Below are 18,450 nucleotides of genomic sequence, written 5' to 3'. Positions count from 1 at the left end.
TAAAAGTTTGTGTTTGAGAAATGTTTCTTTTATCAGTGTATTTCTTATAAACGTGTTTCTTATAAACATACAATTCAACATTAAAATATATGGGAAAAATCACGGTGCTTTTGTTGAAGTTTCTTCTAAGCGAGGTTTTCTTATAAGCGTGTTTCTTATAAGCGATAAATACTGTACAAATCCAAATTAACTAAAAAAAAACATGTCATTAACAGCTGTCATCGCTGTATAGCATATTATAGGAACTCAAAACCGAAGAGTATTTTCTGAATACTGTATGACGTATAGCTGAACCACTTAACATTAAGAAGACCTCTACATTGTTGGTCTTATACCAATATTCTTTTATTTATTTACTTATATATACATTTTTGAGTATAAAAAACTCAATTTTTTTGTTTGTTCCTATGCCCCTATGTATATTTAAAAACTGAATTCTTTAAAAACTATAACTAAAAACTATTTTCGTAAATTTCCATTCCACTGTACAATTTTTAAATGACCAAAAGAAGTCAATATTCAAAAAGTGGAAGCTTGAAAAATGATGTTAATCGCAGCGTTTGTAAGGTTTGGTGATTCTTGATCTTGAGGAATGTTTTTTTGTTAAAGTAAAACCACGTTTTCAATGATCTCTATAAACGAATTTGCAAAGAATTCCAATGATTGGCTCTAATGATGAAAACCAATGACAGCTAAAACGTTTCACTAAAATGCTTAATATGTAATACAAATTCGTCTATCAATAACTTATGTTTACACAACATCATAATAACATTTAAATATGTTAATGAAAACACTTTAAAACTTTTTTAAGCTTATCGATGTTTTTCTGGCTAAATAAATTTGAAGTGAAATATTGACTTCATATATTTTTTTAATTGAACCAAGTGTAGACTATCCTAAATCGTCAAACAAAATATTAACACCAGGGAACGCATTCAACAAATGTCAAGTAGCTCCCGTCAAAATTCATTTGACGTGAGACGTGACAAAAATTCGGGATTTTTCATTTTCCGCAGTTTGTTAAAAAATTTTTCTTTTCAAATTTGTAGTTAAAAACAATTTAAAATATGTTTTAAAAGAGCTGCCAGTTATTTTCTTGCATTTCTTCAACCTTAGAATAATAAAACAACACGTTATCTACCAAAATCCGCCCCAGTGCATCAAAGAAACACCGAAAAGTTTTTGTTATTGCCACGGTTTTAATTGCTTTTGGCTTTTGTTTGTTGAAAGAGAAAAACAAAATTCTATTTACGAAGTTATCTGGTTTTTATTTTGATGAAACGTAATGCTTTGCGCTGGAAATGAGCTGGTTTGATACGACTAGACTGGCGAGTTTGACTAAACACGCTCTAAAAGAAGCCCAAAAACAGATTGACAAAGCCCTGGACATTCAAGACGACCTCGATGAAGACCCCACTACGGCGAAAGAGAAGCGCCTGAGCGAGAAGGTTGAACCTGATGTTACAGCTGCTGCTGCAGTAACGACGGAGAAGAGCAAAACTGCTCCTTCTACCCCAGTCGTCCAGCAAATGCAGCCCGCAGCAGGTTTGGCCAAGTCTACAGATTCCCAAGCGGCATGGGGTTCGTTTACGGGGTCGTTCTTCGAGAACCCAAATGCCAAGGAAATGATAACAACTCCACCGAAAAGTGGTGGCCAAAGGCATTCGGTGACTACAACTGAGCCACTTCTATCGAAGCGAGAATCAGTCACTTCGAACTCGGATTCTGTTGACCTTCTGTCACCTCCTACATCTCCGAGTTCTCCCTCGGAAACCATGAACAACTCTGAATCCGTGGAACTGATAACACCTCCAACATGCAGCGAGGTAATGAGTCCCGATTCAAATGCGTCACTTCCCGAGAGCATTGTTATCATCGGAAGCGATGGGGATCACGAGGAAGACGACGACTCCATGTCCTACAGCACAGTAATGGGCGAGAGCACTACAAAAACAGCTGACATGGTCGTAGTTCCATTAGGTAGGTACCTCGCACTAAAAGAAAGGTGCAGGAGCAATACAAATTGAATACACAAATCTTCTCTTTCAGCATCTGACCACAAATCTCCTGAAACGAAGGTCATCATTCCCTTGAAACCTCAACCTCAAAGCCACATAATAGAAGATGCCCTGTTCGAATCGCAGACAGTCAATTCGGACTCAACGCAGAGCTTTGAAGATGTCCAAATGGTCGAAGCTGCTTCGGTCACATCCGACGACAAAGACTTAGTCAAGATCAACTCCGGTCCATCGTCCTCCGGCCACAATTCCAACGATGAAATCGAAACCACAACATCTTCGGATATCGAAATCATTTCCAATCCCAATGGTGACTCCAGCAGCGTCAACAGTGCCAGTCGCAACAGTCCCCTCAAGCAGGCCAAAGTAGTATTCCCGCCAACCAAAAAAGGCCACTTCCGAGAGCCTTCGGAAGTGTCAACCATATCCGAGGACTCACAGTCCGACACAGAGAAACTAATGCATCGCATAAGCGAGTTGAGTGAGATTCTTGAATCGAGGGAATTACGTCTGCTGGAGCTGGCACGACAGAATGCAGCACTTCAGGACAAAAACAACGATTACCAGAGTCAATTGGACGTGATGAAGAGGAAAACGGAACACATGGAGAGTGAAGAACACACCCAGCGGCTCTCTGCCCTGGAAAAGAAGTTCCAGATGAGTATACGTGAGAGGGATGCTCTGCGTCTGCAGCTCAAGACCGCAAAAGAGGAACTCCAGTCCAAGATTCCCAAAAACGATTTCACCCAAGTTGTGACGGAAAAAGAACAGATGATTTCCGAGCTGCGTCTCGAGGGGGAAAAGCTCTCCAAGGAAGTCCTTCAGCATTCAAATATCATCAAGAAACTTCGTGCTAAGGAAAAAACCAGTGAAGCGGTGATGAAGCGGAACAAGGAGCAAATTGGCGATCTAACTGAAGAAGTCGAAAGATTGAAAAAAACATTGAATGCAAAGGAGGAAGTTGAACGTTCCCAGATTGAAGCAGTGCATAAGATATCCTCGGAGAAGCGAAAACTGGAAGAAGACAACACAGTTTCTCGGAGCTTGATTGAGGATTTGAACTCGAAATTGAGCACTCTTCAGGCCAGCTTCGATGCAGCCAAAGTTGAGCTGCAAAATCGTAAACAAGCTCATTCTGACTTAACGAAGAACGCCCAAGAACTTCAAACCCTCAAGAAAGAAAAGGACCGTGCCGAGTTAGAGAGCACCGAACTAGCTGCACAATTAAATGAACTACGTGAGAAATTACGTCTCTCGGAGGCCGGGATGACTTTGCGGGAGCAAAAACTTCGCGAGGAGAACTCTGAATTGTTGAGACGATTGGAAGAGTCCGAGATTCGAGCAGAGAATCTGACGCAGGAGGTTAGTTTGACTACAATTCCATTGATGCGGCAATTGGAATCCCTCCAATCGACGCTCACAATGCGAACCAACAATTGGGACAAACAGGAGAAGGAGTTTTTATCCAAATTAGGTAATTAGATGATAGATGAGTATTATTCTGAATTTGTGATATCTCTTTCTTTTAGAAATCTCAAGAGCCCGCCTTCAAAGCTTAGAGAATGTCGAGACTTCATTCAAGGAAAAAGTCAGTCTCCTTCAGTCAAGAATCGAAACCCTCGAAGAGAAACTCTCAGCATCTTTGATGCAAGAGGAACAAACTAAAATTGCACTTCATCAAGCTGGACTTGAGAGCAAAGTCATTGAAACGAATTTAAAAAGGTTTTTTTTTTTGATTGGGTGTCCTTAGAGGCTCAAAAGGTTTTGACTTGATTTTGTTTTCTTTTTTTTATTATTCTTTAGACAGTTGAAAACACTTACGGATAGTTTTGAAGACTTGAAGAAGACACACGACGAATTAAAACAAAAATATACACTTTTGGAAGAGAAATATGAAACATTGAAGGCGCAAAAGAAAGAGGAACGACCAGTGGAGGTGAATCGTGATAATTCAGCCAATTATCGCAATCGGGATATTTCCGTGAGTGAAGCGAGCAATTCCGATGAAGCACATCACACTTTGAGACCTAATAATTCATCACCAACTCTAAGTCTTGTAGATGATGCATTGGGATCGTTGGATTGGCAAGTGGTAAGTTTTGAAATAGAAGAAAGAATCAAAGCAAAAGTCGCAGGTAGAAACTGATTTTTCATATCATTACATTTTAAAGTATCCCTGAAAGGATCATTTCGCGTGATGATAAAATTACAAACTTAATAATTTCTTAAAAGCTCTGCCAAGGCTTTCAACTAGAATACAAAAAAAAAATGTTTATTAAACGTAGGAAGTAAAATTATTTTCAAGGTTAAAGGATAGAAAAATTATATTTTATGCATTGACATGTGACGACCTGTATTTTATGGAATTTTTAGGATTTTTTACGACCAATAAATAGATACAACTTTATTAAGTTTATTGTTTATAGTTTTATAGTTTAGTGTTTATTTCATCAAACAAAGTTACAATGCTTTATTGATTACTCGATAATAAAATAATAATAATATACGTACAAAATCAATAATGAATAAAAAAACAATAAAAAAATAAATATATATTAAACATTTCCACCATTAAGGTTTCTCAAAATAACGAGTAAATTGTTTTTAAATGAAAATCTACCAAGACAAAAGTCGATCATATCGCAAACAGAATTGGATTCTTTTAAGCACCTGGTCAATGGTTCATTAGCAGCATAATTTGTTCTGTGGAATGGAATGTTAAATAAATTTTGGTTTCTAAGCATCCTCGCAGGAACATTGAAGTTAATTAAGCTCAAAATTTCCGAACAATCAATATGATTAGTTAAAACATCACGAATAAACATAACTTCAAAGAACTTTCTACGAATGTTAAGCGGCAAGATTCCAAATAATTTACACCTTGTTTCATAGGAAGGCAAATCAATGTTCCAATGAAGCCTTTTTACTAATACCCTTGTAAAGCGTTTTTGAATTTACTCAATTCTAAAAGAGTGAACTTCGTACAAAGGGCTCCAAATAGTATTGCAATACTCAAGAGTAGATCTAACAAACGCAAAAAAAAAAGACATTTCAATGTGTGAGGATCACAAAATTCCTTTGAATTGCGCAAGATAAATCCTAACATAGAATTACCTTTGGCAACTAAAAAGTCTATATGTTTTAAGAAATCGAGTTTTTGATCAAAAATTATCCCTAGATCTTTTTTAAAGGTTACTATAGATAAAAAGATATTATTTATACTATAGGAAAAATTAATTGATGTACGTTTTCGACAAAACGTTATACTTTGACATTTAGCAATATTAAGGTGTAAGGAGTTAATCCAACACCAATTTGATAATTTTTGAAGATCTTCTTGCAACAATATGCAATCTTGTTCAGATTTTATACACCGAAAGATTTTCAAATCATCTGCGTACATCTAGAATTTAAGAAAACATTGGGAATGTCATTGATAAATAACAAGAAAAAAAGCGGACCGAGATGGCTTCCTTGTGGAACACCCGAGGTAACATTGATAGGCGATGAAAGAAAATTATTAATACGAACAAACTGAATGCCACCCTTTAAATATGTCCGTATCCAGTTTAGCAAATTAGAATGAAAACCAATTTTATTCAACTTCATAAGTAATATATCATGGTTCCCCCTATCAAAAGCTTTGGAAAAATCTGTGTAAACAACATGGAATTGGAAACCTTTTTCGAGCCCGTTTAAAATGGTGTTTGAAAAAATTGTTCGGTTGGTGCTGGTAGATCTACCAGCGAGAAACCCATGTTGATAGGGAGAGATAACATGTTTTACCATTGTAGTTAATTTTTCATAAACCAATTTTTCAAAAATTTTTGGAACGGTAGAGATCTTGCAAATAGGGCGGTAGTGTGAAACATCCTGCCTATTTCCTAATTTATAAATTGGTGTAATGATAGAACGCTTCCACGTACTTAAAAATTCACCACTTTCAAGAGATCGATTAAAAATTATTTGTAAAGGAATTGATAAAGCTTTTTCAATTTCCTCAATTGAAAAATGTAAATTTCCAATATTTAGACAACTATCAATACCATTAAATTGATTATCGAGATTTATATTTGGATTTGGATTACTATCTAAACAAACGGATTGAAAATGTTTACCAATAAAGTTACAAACTACTTTAAGATCCGAAGATGATATGCCATCGTGACGCATTAGATTAGGAATGCCATTTGATTGTTTTTTCGTATTTATAAATTTCCAAAAACATTTACTATTAGATTTTAAATCACTTTCAACAGATAAAAGATATTGATTGTAAAGAAATTTATTTAAAGTATCAAAATTCTTTTGCAATAATCGATATTGTTTGTAAAGATCACGGTCATTGTTTGATTTGCGAAAATGCTTATAAACCTTATTTTTTTTATTATTAAGATTTAATAATCTTTTATTAAACCAAACTGGTTTTGAAAAGCTTTTCATTTTAATTTTAGGTGTGTACAATGCAATTGCATCATGCACAATTTTTAAAAAAGAATCGTAGCACTTCTCAAAATTTGCACCAACAAATAATGCATGCCAATCATTTTCATTGAGAAGACTATTGATTGAATCATAATTCGATTTAGCAAAATTATATTTAAATTTAGAACCGAGAGTTTCAGCTGAAAAATACTCATAAAATTCTACATGCAATCTGAATGCGAAATGATGAATTGTGTTAGGAAAAAGAGAAACCATACAGTTGTTTATACTAACGCACAAATCTGAATCAACGAAAACCAAATCAAGCACATTGTTAAAAGAATTATGAAAATGATTTAGTTGCCTAAGATCAAATTGCGCAAAAGTATCCACAATTTCACAATCATGATTAAATATAACATTAAAAGGAACAAGTATTTTATCATCAGGATCAAATTTCCACTTAACATTCGGCAAATTAAAATCACCTACAATAATAACTTTTTGATTTTCTTTTCGGCTTTTTAGAATAAATAAGAAACAATAAGAAAAAGTTCATTTATACAATTTAATTTAATATTTACTATTAATTGATCGACGTCGAGAGAATTATCAGATGACGGCAACACAACTTTAGTGCAATGAAAAATAGAGCGCACAGCAACAAGAACTCCCCCACCTCTCTCACAACCAAGTAAATCATAATTTCGATCTTTGTGAAAGACAGCATACTGATTATCATTAAACATTTATTATCATTTATTAACACAGTTCGACAATATAAATATAAAATTTGAATTAAAAATATTGTAAAGAACACGAGTAACACCGGTGTGAACGACTCCACCTCGAAAAAATGAGCACGCACTTCCTCCACGATTCCGACTGCCGCCCGATTGGCTTATCTAAAACAAAAAAAGTAAACGTCGTTTTAGTCTGTGAGCCTAAATGCATGGAATGAACTATCATCAAATGATTATACCAAATATTGGACTTTTGGGAGACATTTGAAGAAAAGTCGTGAACTTTTCGTTTTTTTTTTTGTTTTTTGCTATAAAAAAAATCGAATTTTTTGAAATTTTCGCTTGTCGATAGTTCATTCCAAGCATTTACATGTGCTGAATGCAACCCATCAAATTTCAAGTCATTCGGTCAAGCCGTTTATGAGATAACATGGAGGAAAGTTTGCGGAAAAATCGTTTAAAGTTTCAAGTCCTCTTTACTATGAAAATATCAACTTAGTTTTCAATCGGCAATGCCTGGTCTATAGTATTCCTTCCTCTTCTTGTTTAACGGCATCACTTACGCCCGCTCAGAACGTGAGATTCGCTTCTCATCACGTTTCTCAACTAAAAATCTTCATTAAAGATTATAACTAGAATCCCTTTGTAAGTTTAACTGTCACCATCACCGATGCATGTGAGATACTTTACCCATATTTTTCCATGGACCTGCTGTATCTTTAAAACGACTTCGAATTATGAAAAATCCCTTTACTACCGTATTCTAGACATATTTTTTTGAACTCATCACAGGGGATGACCCCCTTGAGTAGGAGCTGGAGATGAATGAAGTTGGGGATTCGGATACTTTTGTAAAAGAAAGAAGATTACATGGTTGGGAAAGGTTTCGCTTCACATAGAAGACACCACGCTGCCGGTGATTACTTTTCCTTGTTGCATATATGTTTATGTGTTATGTAGGTGCAGCCAAGGCTAATTCTATAATTTGTTTAGGGTAAATTGTTTTAACACCGCTGAGGTTAAGGTTTTTCTATATGTGGTCAAAGTCAACGCAATCATTTTTCTTCTTGTATTCCCGATTTTACGCCGGTAATTCCAGTGTTGCTGGGATTCCAAACTATCTTTATTGTTTTGCTGTTAGATATAATGTATATACATATTTTTCACTTCAGAAGCAGATATTGTAGATAGGCTACTTTATGTCTTTAAGTATAACAAATGCTTTGAGAGTGAACATCAATACAAAATTTGTTTAACAGACCTTTTAATTGAGATTGAACCACTTTTGTTGACTACTGAAACGATAATTATCTACCTGTTTTAGAGGCGTTAATAGAAATAAGATTCCAACCAATGGCTTTGTATTTGTCTTTAAAATTAGTGGGCTTGGTATTTCTGGGCTGCAGCCGTTATTTTCAAAGGTGGTTGGAATATTTGAGTACTTTCCAAAGACGGTGGATTGAATTTTTTAGCATCTCTTTTTGATTTTAAGGCTTTCTTAGCAATATTTTCTATAGGCCATTGATGCAGAGATCCTTTAAACTTATTTTGTATGTAAAGATGATTGGAGCATTTCCGTATATATGTAACTCAAGTCAATTTTTCATAGTACAGTCGATTTATTCGAATTTATAAGAGCTATTTTTGAAAAGACACAAACTTATCCCTTGTAGTTACACCTTTTTTTTTGATAAAGGTACAATAATTATTTTAAAAAGTAACTCAGAATTGAACCTGAGCAAGTAGTTAATCTAGCTATATCTATAATTTTATAGGCAATATTTTCAACTTGCTGTAGAGTTTTGATTTCAGATACTTTTTTATGCACATTAAATTCAATGCGGAGTGGAAGTATATAACCTTAAAGTGTTCCAAGTGTCCCAGAAAGTGTAACACTTATTTTAACGAAGTGGCTTATTCGTATTTGCGTATAAACATCGTAAAAAAAGTCTCCGTACAGCAGCTTTATTTTTGTTGATTCGCAGATAAAGCATTTATTAAAACAATATATTCAAAAACAAGTAATTTTAAAAACATAATCACAATTTTTTAAAATTTGGCAAAAATGTGAAGAAGGAAACAAACTTTTTTTAATGTTAGTACTTTTTTTTACATTTATTCCAAGTACTTTTTTTCAAAAAAAAAAATGGAATAAAATATACAGATGTAGAAATAGGACGCAAGGATATTTTTAGCTTGAAATTAATTTTTATTAATTTACTGCTTTGAATCGTACGGTTAATGCTGAAGAGAAAATGGTCAGGTTCAGACACCATAAGGGACTTGAAAGTAAGGCAAGTTTCTAGCATCTGATTGGCCAGCTGCCAAAAAATTTCCTTCCAATTAAAGAAACTCTTATGGCCCAACTATAATAGACTTAACCGAAAGTAAGCTAATGTGAAAACCGAACGAAAAGTTATCAGAAGTTATCGTCAACACAAAAAGTAACCATAATGGATTCAAGTAACTTAAGCTCGAGCCATTTAAATGGCTCTTGCTTACTTGCGCGAAAGTTAGCGAAATTTAACGAAACTGAGCACAAAGTCTATTATAGTTAGTTTCATATAAGGCTGTGTATTGCTTCGTTCCCTTAAGCTGGCTTAAGCTCGGTTAAGTTTATTATAGTTGGGCCTTTAGGCAAAGTTGACTGAAAAGTTAGTCAAGAAAAATCTCCCTACTATTAAGTCAAGTCTACTTCTATCAAAATGACAGTTGATCATGCTTTTTCATTCAACTGAAAGCTGAACTTTATTAATCAACTTCATTTAATGCTTTCTGTAAAAGGTCCCTTCTCGATTTGGTAGTTTTTGTACTATGAACATACAGTAGTGGTAGTTCTGAATTTGAAATTCATGAAACTTGAAAAACCATCTAGTCAAAATTTCAAAGAATGAAGTTGTCTGCAAATAAAGTCCCTTATGTTGCTCGAACCTTCCCGTTTTTTTAATAAAAAAAACTGACTGTTGGATTTTCATAAAAATAACTACTGAATATTAAGAACAATATTTTCTATAAAATACAAAAAGTTTGAAGGACAATATTTTGAATTTTTGTAAAGCTATTTGAGTCGAAAGTACATTTTTACCAAGTTTTAGTGTTCTTTTTTTTTTGTTAGGTTTTAATTTTGTGTAAAAAAATTGTTATTTCCATTTTTCTCAATTTTTTTTCGAATGTTGAAAACAATATTATTTGTTATAATTTAAAATTACCTACTTGGAAGTCATATCTTAAATTTTTGAAAAATATTTGAGTCGAAAATCAATTTTTACCAACTTTTGTTAAATTTTCTTTTAAGTTTTTATTTAAAAAAAAAACTGTCGATTTGATTTTTCTCAAAATTTTACCAGATGTTAAAAACGTTATTTTTGTTGCACAGAATTGTTTTGGAGATAAAATCATTTTGTACTCGTAAAATTTCCGAGGTGACAGATTTTTGTTTCAGTTTTTTTGATTAATAAAAAAACCTTTAATTTTATATAACATATTGTAAATACTTGTTTGTTACAATATGTTATAAAAAATTTAATTCAAGTCTCTAGCGTTTTTGGTTCGTAAGATATTTAGGGTTAACCAAAATGTTCATCTTTTTTTTAAACTGCTATGGTAAAAAAAAACCGCCCATACAATTTTCTTGAGAGCCCTTTCTGCATTATTATCTGTATAACAAAATTTATTTGAAGTCGATATCTCTTCTGGTTCTTTGAGCTATGGACAACGAAAAAACGACGCGAACGAATGGACGTACACACACACGAACAGACATCTTTCTAAAAATCTTTTATTTGGACTCTAGATACCTTGAAAAGTCGAGTAATGTCAAAATTTTCAATGTGACAAATCGGACTTCCTATGGGAAGTTATAAATATAGTATTTGAGCACCTTTCATAATACCTACAGAGGAATTTTAAGGAAGTGTAAAGGACGTATAAATGGAGCCTCTACCATAACAAAATTAATTATTTAAAAATGTAAATAAAAAAGTAGTTTTGAAAATTAATATTTAATTCAAAAACATAACTAAAAAAAACTATTGTTTAAACTAAAGAGTAAATCGTTTCACTTTGTTGATTAAAAGATATTTTAAACCACAAACAAAATAAAGCTTGTAATTTCATTTGAAATTTTTACAAGTTAACTTTACAAATGAAATTAGGGAAGTCATACACGTTTTTATGTCACTTAGGCGGCGACTAATTGCAGCTTGAAAATATTTATTTTAAATTTCTGTTTTTTATGAGCTTGGGTTGAACACTTACTTGTTTTTAACATTGAGTTACGGACAAACATTATTTTAATCCATTTCTAATAAATTTCTGTTTTTTTGTTTTAAAAGTTTACGCCTCAAGTGAATAATCTTTTAGGTATGTAGGGTATATTTTTACAAAATAAATCCGTTTTTGGGTACGTCTTTTTTTGCAATTACACATGTAATCGAGGTTATACCTGCAGGATACGAAGAACCGTCCTACAGTTGACTTGTTCTTGTTCTGTGTCTTAAAATCATTTTAAACGGATATCTTTTGGTTTCTTCGGAATTTTTTCATTTTAATAAGATGCCAATTAGTTAAGTGGTTCTCTATACTAAAAAATAACTCGACTCATCCAAAAAATTTATAATAATTGTGCTTTTTTGTAATTCGTTTTTATTCTTAGGACGATCTGGATTGCATATCGAATTCGGGACGACAGGCCACATCGGTTTATGGAATGAATATAAATCTGCCACACATGAGCCACAATGCCAGTACAATCGAGCACTTAACATCGCTGGTCAAACAACGTGATGGTGAAGTAAATCAATTGCAATGGGAGCTATCTCGATTACAAGTCGAAAGAGACGTCTTGAATTCGGAAATTTCAAATTTGTCAATGGAGTTAGAAAATGTAAGTGTGTTTTTATTATTTTTTTTTACAGATATTATCAGCAGCTCTTAGTCTAGACCTCTCTCCTCTAAGTGCCTTACAAAATTTGTCAAATTTAACCGTTGATATTTACAAAAAAAAACCTAAATCTTGTCTGTCCCACAGATCAAAGAAAAAGTCCAACTCCATGAAGACATAGAAAAGAACTTTGCTGAACTACAACGGCAGTACGATGCCCTTCTGCAGATGTACGGAGAAAAAGTCGAGCAAGCACAGGAACTCGAATTGGATTTGCAAGATGTCAAAGACATGTACAAGGCACAGATTGATGAGTTGTTACGTCAACGTAACAGTGGAATCGTTAGCGTAACAACTTCCTAAATTATACAACTACGGGAATGGCAAATGTGCATTTGGTTAGATTTGTGTTCTTTATTAATTTGTTTTTAAGTAAAATTGTTAAAACGGTGAATGATCTGAGTTATGCCTTTAAATTGCACATAAAACACTCAAATTGTTGTATTTTCTTCATTTTCCAAACACTTACAACAAGAAAAACAAACAAAAATGTTAACGACATCAAAAATAACAATAAAATAAATTTGTGTCATTATTTGTTAAGTGTTTGTCCAAGCGGTGATATTATTATTTAAATTAAAATTTTACTTGTTAATTAACCATTTAAACATTTCGGAACCAAATTTAGAAGAAGAAAAAGCAAAAGTAAAAAGAAAAGGGGATAAAACACTATAACAAAAATTATCTATCAAGTTGTATTTGATTTATTTTTTGTTTTTGTTTTGATTATTATTTCAATTAAAATTACCATTAAAATATAATTATATAATTTTATGTATATTTAAAATTAAAAAGAAAAACAAAATATTTTGTAAATTAAGAAAAACAATAATATACTATAAAATATTAGATAGCTAAAAAGTGTTTTTATGTTTTATTCTTTTAGTTTGTCTTAATTTTATATTTTATGTTTTTAATTTTGAAACTTAAACTGAAACGGAATGGATTCAAACGATGCCTGTTGGTTTGGCTGTTGTAGGTTGACTGCTGGGTTTAGTCATAATATCGACGGCATTTTTTAAGAGTTGAGTCTTAACAAAATCTGTTGCAGTTGAGTTGAGGCTGGTGCCAGCACCATAATTGCATTTGATGTAGCCATATAAGTTTGCGGCGTTGAGGACTAGGGCAATCATCACTAGTAAAAGCCATTTGAACTTCAGACCAAAGAAGGCGAAGATAAAGAAGAGAGACCAAAATGCTGGGCACAGGATGAGACCCAACCAAAAGATTCGCGCCTCGTTGTTGTTGATTCGACTCTGAAATCAGGACAAAAGTAATTTCCAGAATTTTATAATGTTCAAAAGTCAATAGATAAGCAATAAAATATATAATATAATATATGTACTGAATACGATAGTTATAAAATAGATTATTTTTTTGAAATGGAGAATTTAAGGGTGAAGCCCTTTAGACGTACGTACTAAATTTTCTTTTTTGACGTTTGAATTAGATGTAAGGTCTTCTCAAAGAGTGTTATAGTTTCCCGTAACCAAGTTAAAACGTTAAATTGATTCTGATTGAGCGGCTACTCGGAGTTCTAAAAGTATCCTGTAAATGATCCTGCTGACTACTGAATTTAAAAAGATGGAGCCCTAAGATACGGACACACAACTCATCCAGAGTTTGTACTTTAACTAAAATATTTACACCGCATCGGGAAAAAGACATATATTTTTATGAGGATGAGAGCTGTAACACTGCTTCTCTATTTCCCATGATGTAACTTGCGATAAGGTCTCTTGTATGAAGAAAAATGCATGTGGATAGCTTTCATCGTATATTTTATCGATGCGTAATTGTTTAATTTATTTGAATAAATGGATTTATTGTTCTTCGTCTTTTTTTTAAGACTAGAACTCTATTAGAACTCTGTAAGTCTTCATTGTCGTTCAAAATTGTCTCCATTTTTGTATAAGGTGGTAATTACAATTGCTTGACTTTTGTATAAAACTTTTTGTTAACTGTCTTCATCTTGATCTCTTTCTTTTCTGACTCTCTTGTTTCGGTATTTGTATTTTGCACTGCCTGAACTCAAGTTCTTTTACTGTGTTGAGCATACAATAGGTTGTGTTGCCTTTGATGATATCGTGGAGACAGTGATGGTTATTGTAACCTAGAATGGACTAAGATCTCATTTAGAAAGTCTTTCAGTCCTGAGCTAGTCGCATAAGTTATATATATATATGTATATGTTGACCGGCTGCAAGTAGAACAGCGCCTTAACTCCTTCTTAAGCATAGGGCGGCAACAAGATCCTTCCACCTAACCCGATTCACCGCAACTGACCTCAGCTGTGGCCACGATTGAATACTTAGAGACCGAGCCTCCTTCAAAAATGATTCCATTTGGATTGTTTCCTCAGTGTATGTCCTATCCAACGCTATTTCCGTTGCATGATGTCTACGTACAATTTTTTCTGTCCGGTTCTTTTCCACAGCTCAACGTAAGATATGGTTCGCGGATCTTCAGAATAGAGCCCAGACAACGGTTAACGTAAGCTTGTAATCTAATCGAAATGTTGGCATTTCTATGTTTCAGAAGCATATAACAGCACTGATTTGACCTTGGATTCGAAAGTTTCAACTTGCTAAGGTTCCATATATCGTCAGCATAATCTATGTGGCTAAGCTTGTCAAACAGACTCCATTGGGTACCGTGTCTTTGATTTGTACTCACCGTGGCAGTCATCACATTGTCAATTGCCAGTAAAAACAGAATTGGTGACAAGATATCTTCTTGTCTCACTCCTTGACGCACATCAAAGGAGTCGAAAAGCTGTCCATTGTGCAACACAAAACACCTTGCGTTGTTGTACGATCCTTTAATAACAGCGACAATTTTCTCAGGGAGTCCTCGGGCAATAAGCGTTCTCTAGATGCGTTCACGATTGACCCGATCAAACGCCTTCTCAAAATCTACAAACATTAGATACAGCAGTTACTGGTACTCAGATGATTGTTCGAGTATGATTCGAAAAGTGTTTATGTGGTCGCCGCACGATCAGCCACTGCGAAACCCCGCTTGGTGCCTATTGAGGGTAGACTCGATCCTGAATTCAATCCTCTCGACAATAATAGTTGCAATAAACTTCGGCAAAACGCACAGAACTGTGATACCGCGCCAGTTATTACAGTTTTAGAGGTTTCCTTTCTTTGGTAACTTTACAATAACTCCATCCATCCAGACCCTCGGGTAAGTTTCACTCTCCCAGATAGCCTGCACGAGTTTAAGCAAAATACGGGAAGCTGCCTCAGGGCCTGCTTTTGGGAATTCTGCGGGAATACTATCAAGTCCAGCTGCTTTGTTTTTCTTTAGAAGATGTATCGCATTACTTACATATCTCTGCACAGTTATACTCAAACAAATTTATTAAGGTCGTTTTTTCATTTAAGTACATAATCTGTGGCGGTTTTATTCAGAGAGAAGCCAGATAACGATCTTACATGTTCTTCATTGTACTCCTTCTATACTCAGAAAACCAAAAATCACCATAAAAATCTCTCCGAGCTTACAAGTAATTTTTCTTCTGACACCTTCAAGGTGGATGTTTCTATCTTATACAGCACACTTCGGATTATTAATTACTTTCAACGTGTGTTTTTTTAGACGTGTGAATTTCAATCTGGCACTACTTTTTTCTATTACTTTGTTCGGAGTTGATCTTCATGACAGCTGTCACTTAATATATTCCAGCGAAGCAATTCATTTATTGAAGTAAACTTTTGATAAGCTCCTTATATCGTGTTTTGGCTGGGGCGTGGCCTGCGTTTGTTATTGATGACATACGGTACCATAAGCTGCAAAAAGTGATCGAAAATTGGGCCTTTTGGCTTGATTTTATTGCCTAAATTCATTTTCAAAATATAATGACAAACGCATTTCATCATAGTTAAGCTTCTTCTTCAAAACCGCATGTCTAAAAAAACACCCTTTATAACAGCTCCTTAATTCTATGAGAATGGGGCATACTAATTAAATACTTTCAGTGCCCAAAAAAATTATTGTATTAGTGTTGGCAGTCAATGAATCAATCGTTTTATCTTTACACTGATGGCATTGGCGTGTAAATAGTGCATACCAAGTAGACCAAGTTATTTACTTTTGTGTAGCTTACTAAATTAAGGTGTCCTTACAACACTTTGTAAACTAGAGCCTCAGCTAACAAGGTTTCCCATTTACCTCAGTTTCAAACTCCAAGTTGGCTTAGACCATTTACTGTTTTATCCCGTGGGGTTGGGTTAGAAAGACTCAGACGTTGAATTTTTATCAATTTGGCTAAGTCAACTGCACAGCCCATCTTGCCTCTGCATACGGGATCGTATGGCTTTCACGCGCTTTTGTTTTTGTCCATTGTTCTGGACGGTATAACAGGACGGAGATTTTGAGGACTTTATAGAGCGATACTTTAGATGCTCAATTATTGCTTTCTTAGCCCTAAGAAACAGCGACTAGCGAGATTAATTCTCCATCTGATTTCAGCGCTGGTGATGTTTTCTACATTCATAGCGGGAACAGGTAAAAAAATTCTTCAACTATCTCAAAGTTTCATCTATTTTCTGACGTTTTGACCAAGATGTCGTCGGTGTTGTAGGTCTTTTCTTGATGATAGCATGTACTTTGTTTTGCCCTCATCAACTGTTAAATTCATTTTTGGCGCCGACATGGCTCTATACAAATCGTCCATGTAGATGCTGAAAAATGCACCCTAAATGCGATACAGCCATGGTGGGTGTGGATTTGATGTTTTTTCAGGATATTTGAATATTTAATGGTTTGATGGAGTGTAGACTTCCTGGTCTCAAACCAAACTTATAAGGGCCTACCAGGATGTTAAGGATTGGCTTTAGAAGTTCACATATTAGGCAGAGAAAATTTTGTAATTTTTATAGTTGCAGGTCATAGAATCTCCTTCTTTTCAGAGGGTTTCTTCTTTTAAGGTGATTATTTATGAATTTGGAACTTTATTTCTAGGTCTTTTTAAAATTCTAGGTCTGTCAAAATTTACTGAAAACTTTTAAATTAAAGCTAATTCTAAAAAAGACCCGCAAAATACTAATATCTTATTATCTTTACCATGAATCCCAATTGGAAATCATTAACCATTTAAAACTTTAGAATAACTAGACTAGAATAGACTTACCTGTTTCGCTTCGAAGACCCAATGTGATTTGCCATCATCGTCTACATAATTCCACCATCTCAAGCCCACCAACAATCGTCCAGTTATGTTTTTAACCGTCCAAAAGTCTGCCGACAGCAAGAGTATTACAAACACAAAACTAGTGACAAACGATTCACTAAACCAATTGCAAAACACATAGACTAAAATTGCCAATCCGCGGAAGAACAAATGGAAAAATGCAACGTATGGATGTCTGTTAAAGAAAAATATCAAAACAAAAATTTTGAAAAAGATAACAATTAATAAACAATAAACAGAATTATTAATCTGATATTAATTACGCATATTTCTTTGGGGAATTGTTTCCAAGTTCTTCTTCCTCACCAAATGGAATTGTATCGTCGTCAAGAAGAGGTATCTAATTGGCAACAAGAAGTTCATAAGACATGGATAAACACTTTAAAATGAAATGATAACAAATAAATATTGTGCAACTAGTTTATACTTAGTTAGTTGGCGTTTTAGTGACTATGACTACATCATGCATTTTTGGATATCTATTAAGTTACAGCTAGAGCTTAGTGGAGTGGGTATAAAAGCGGTTGCTAGCGTGCGATTGCAAGATATTTTTAAATTTGCCAAATATTCAGTTTTTAATAAGTGTGGCGGGTTTGGTTAGTGTGTTTAATTTATTTGTAAAGCATTTAGGGATTCTAAGAAAGCATGCGAAACTAACATTTCTTACCGTTGCTGATGACATTGTTACCTATTTTTATTTGATTTGTTTACACTTATCAGAGGAGTTAGTGTAGATTTACAATATAAATAAATAGATTGGAAATCTTCGATTTTTTGGTTTTTGATTAGGAAATTTTGTGGAAGTTTTGACGTTTTGACAGCACAAAATTGTTGACACATTTGAAGTATACCAAGTTTTACATTTTGGAGATGTTCGAGTTGAGAGTAAACTTGGTAAATTATTGTTATCATTAAGGTGTGTTAGATTATAGATTTTGAGTAGAGTGGTAATCCAAATGGAACTAACTCAGAGTGAATGCGAAAAAATAGATTTGTTTGAAAACTTTTAGCAAGAAAATTACTCAGTTAGATGTTATGAAAACTTGAGAATGTATTTAATAATAATGCAAATGCTTTATTATCGAAGTGCGAACAAAATAGACAACGAAGTACATTAAT

The 18,450-nt window shown here is 33.9% G+C and overlaps 2 protein-coding genes across 3 annotated transcripts; one reads left to right on the top strand and one right to left on the bottom strand.

The window, feature by feature from the left end:
* Positions 1-969: 969 nt before the first annotated feature.
* On the top strand, positions 970-12,995 carry LOC129944671 (TATA element modulatory factor). Its single transcript, XM_056054270.1, has 6 exons — positions 970-1,983; positions 2,053-3,495; positions 3,551-3,743; positions 3,825-4,113; positions 11,844-12,074; positions 12,219-12,995. Exons 1-6 carry the CDS (start codon positions 1,305-1,307, stop codon positions 12,432-12,434), a joined length of 3,051 nt encoding a protein of 1,016 aa, XP_055910245.1. The 5' UTR covers positions 970-1,304; the 3' UTR covers positions 12,435-12,995.
* LOC129944672 (uncharacterized Golgi apparatus membrane protein-like protein CG5021) lies at positions 12,888-18,171 on the bottom strand. 2 transcript variants are annotated; one of them, XM_056054272.1, is made up of 4 exons: positions 17,990-18,171; positions 17,595-17,671; positions 17,272-17,506; positions 12,888-13,387 (listed from the first exon to the last, which is right to left on the bottom strand). In XM_056054272.1, the coding sequence occupies exons 1-4, from the start codon at positions 18,011-18,013 to the stop codon at positions 13,079-13,081; spliced, it is 645 nt and encodes a 214-aa protein (XP_055910247.1). In that variant the 5' UTR covers positions 18,014-18,171; the 3' UTR covers positions 12,888-13,078. The 2 variants fall into 2 exon arrangements, with proteins under 2 accessions (XP_055910247.1, XP_055910248.1); XM_056054273.1 differs by having other exon boundaries at positions 17,999-18,170.
* Positions 18,172-18,450: the final 279 nt, after the last annotated feature.

The sequence above is a fragment of the Eupeodes corollae genome, chromosome 2 (assembly GCF_945859685.1).
Source record: "Eupeodes corollae chromosome 2, idEupCoro1.1, whole genome shotgun sequence".
NCBI lineage: Eukaryota > Metazoa > Arthropoda > Insecta > Diptera > Syrphidae > Eupeodes > Eupeodes corollae.
Note: the sequence above shows the minus strand (reverse complement) of the source record. Positions and strands in the feature narration are given on the sequence as shown.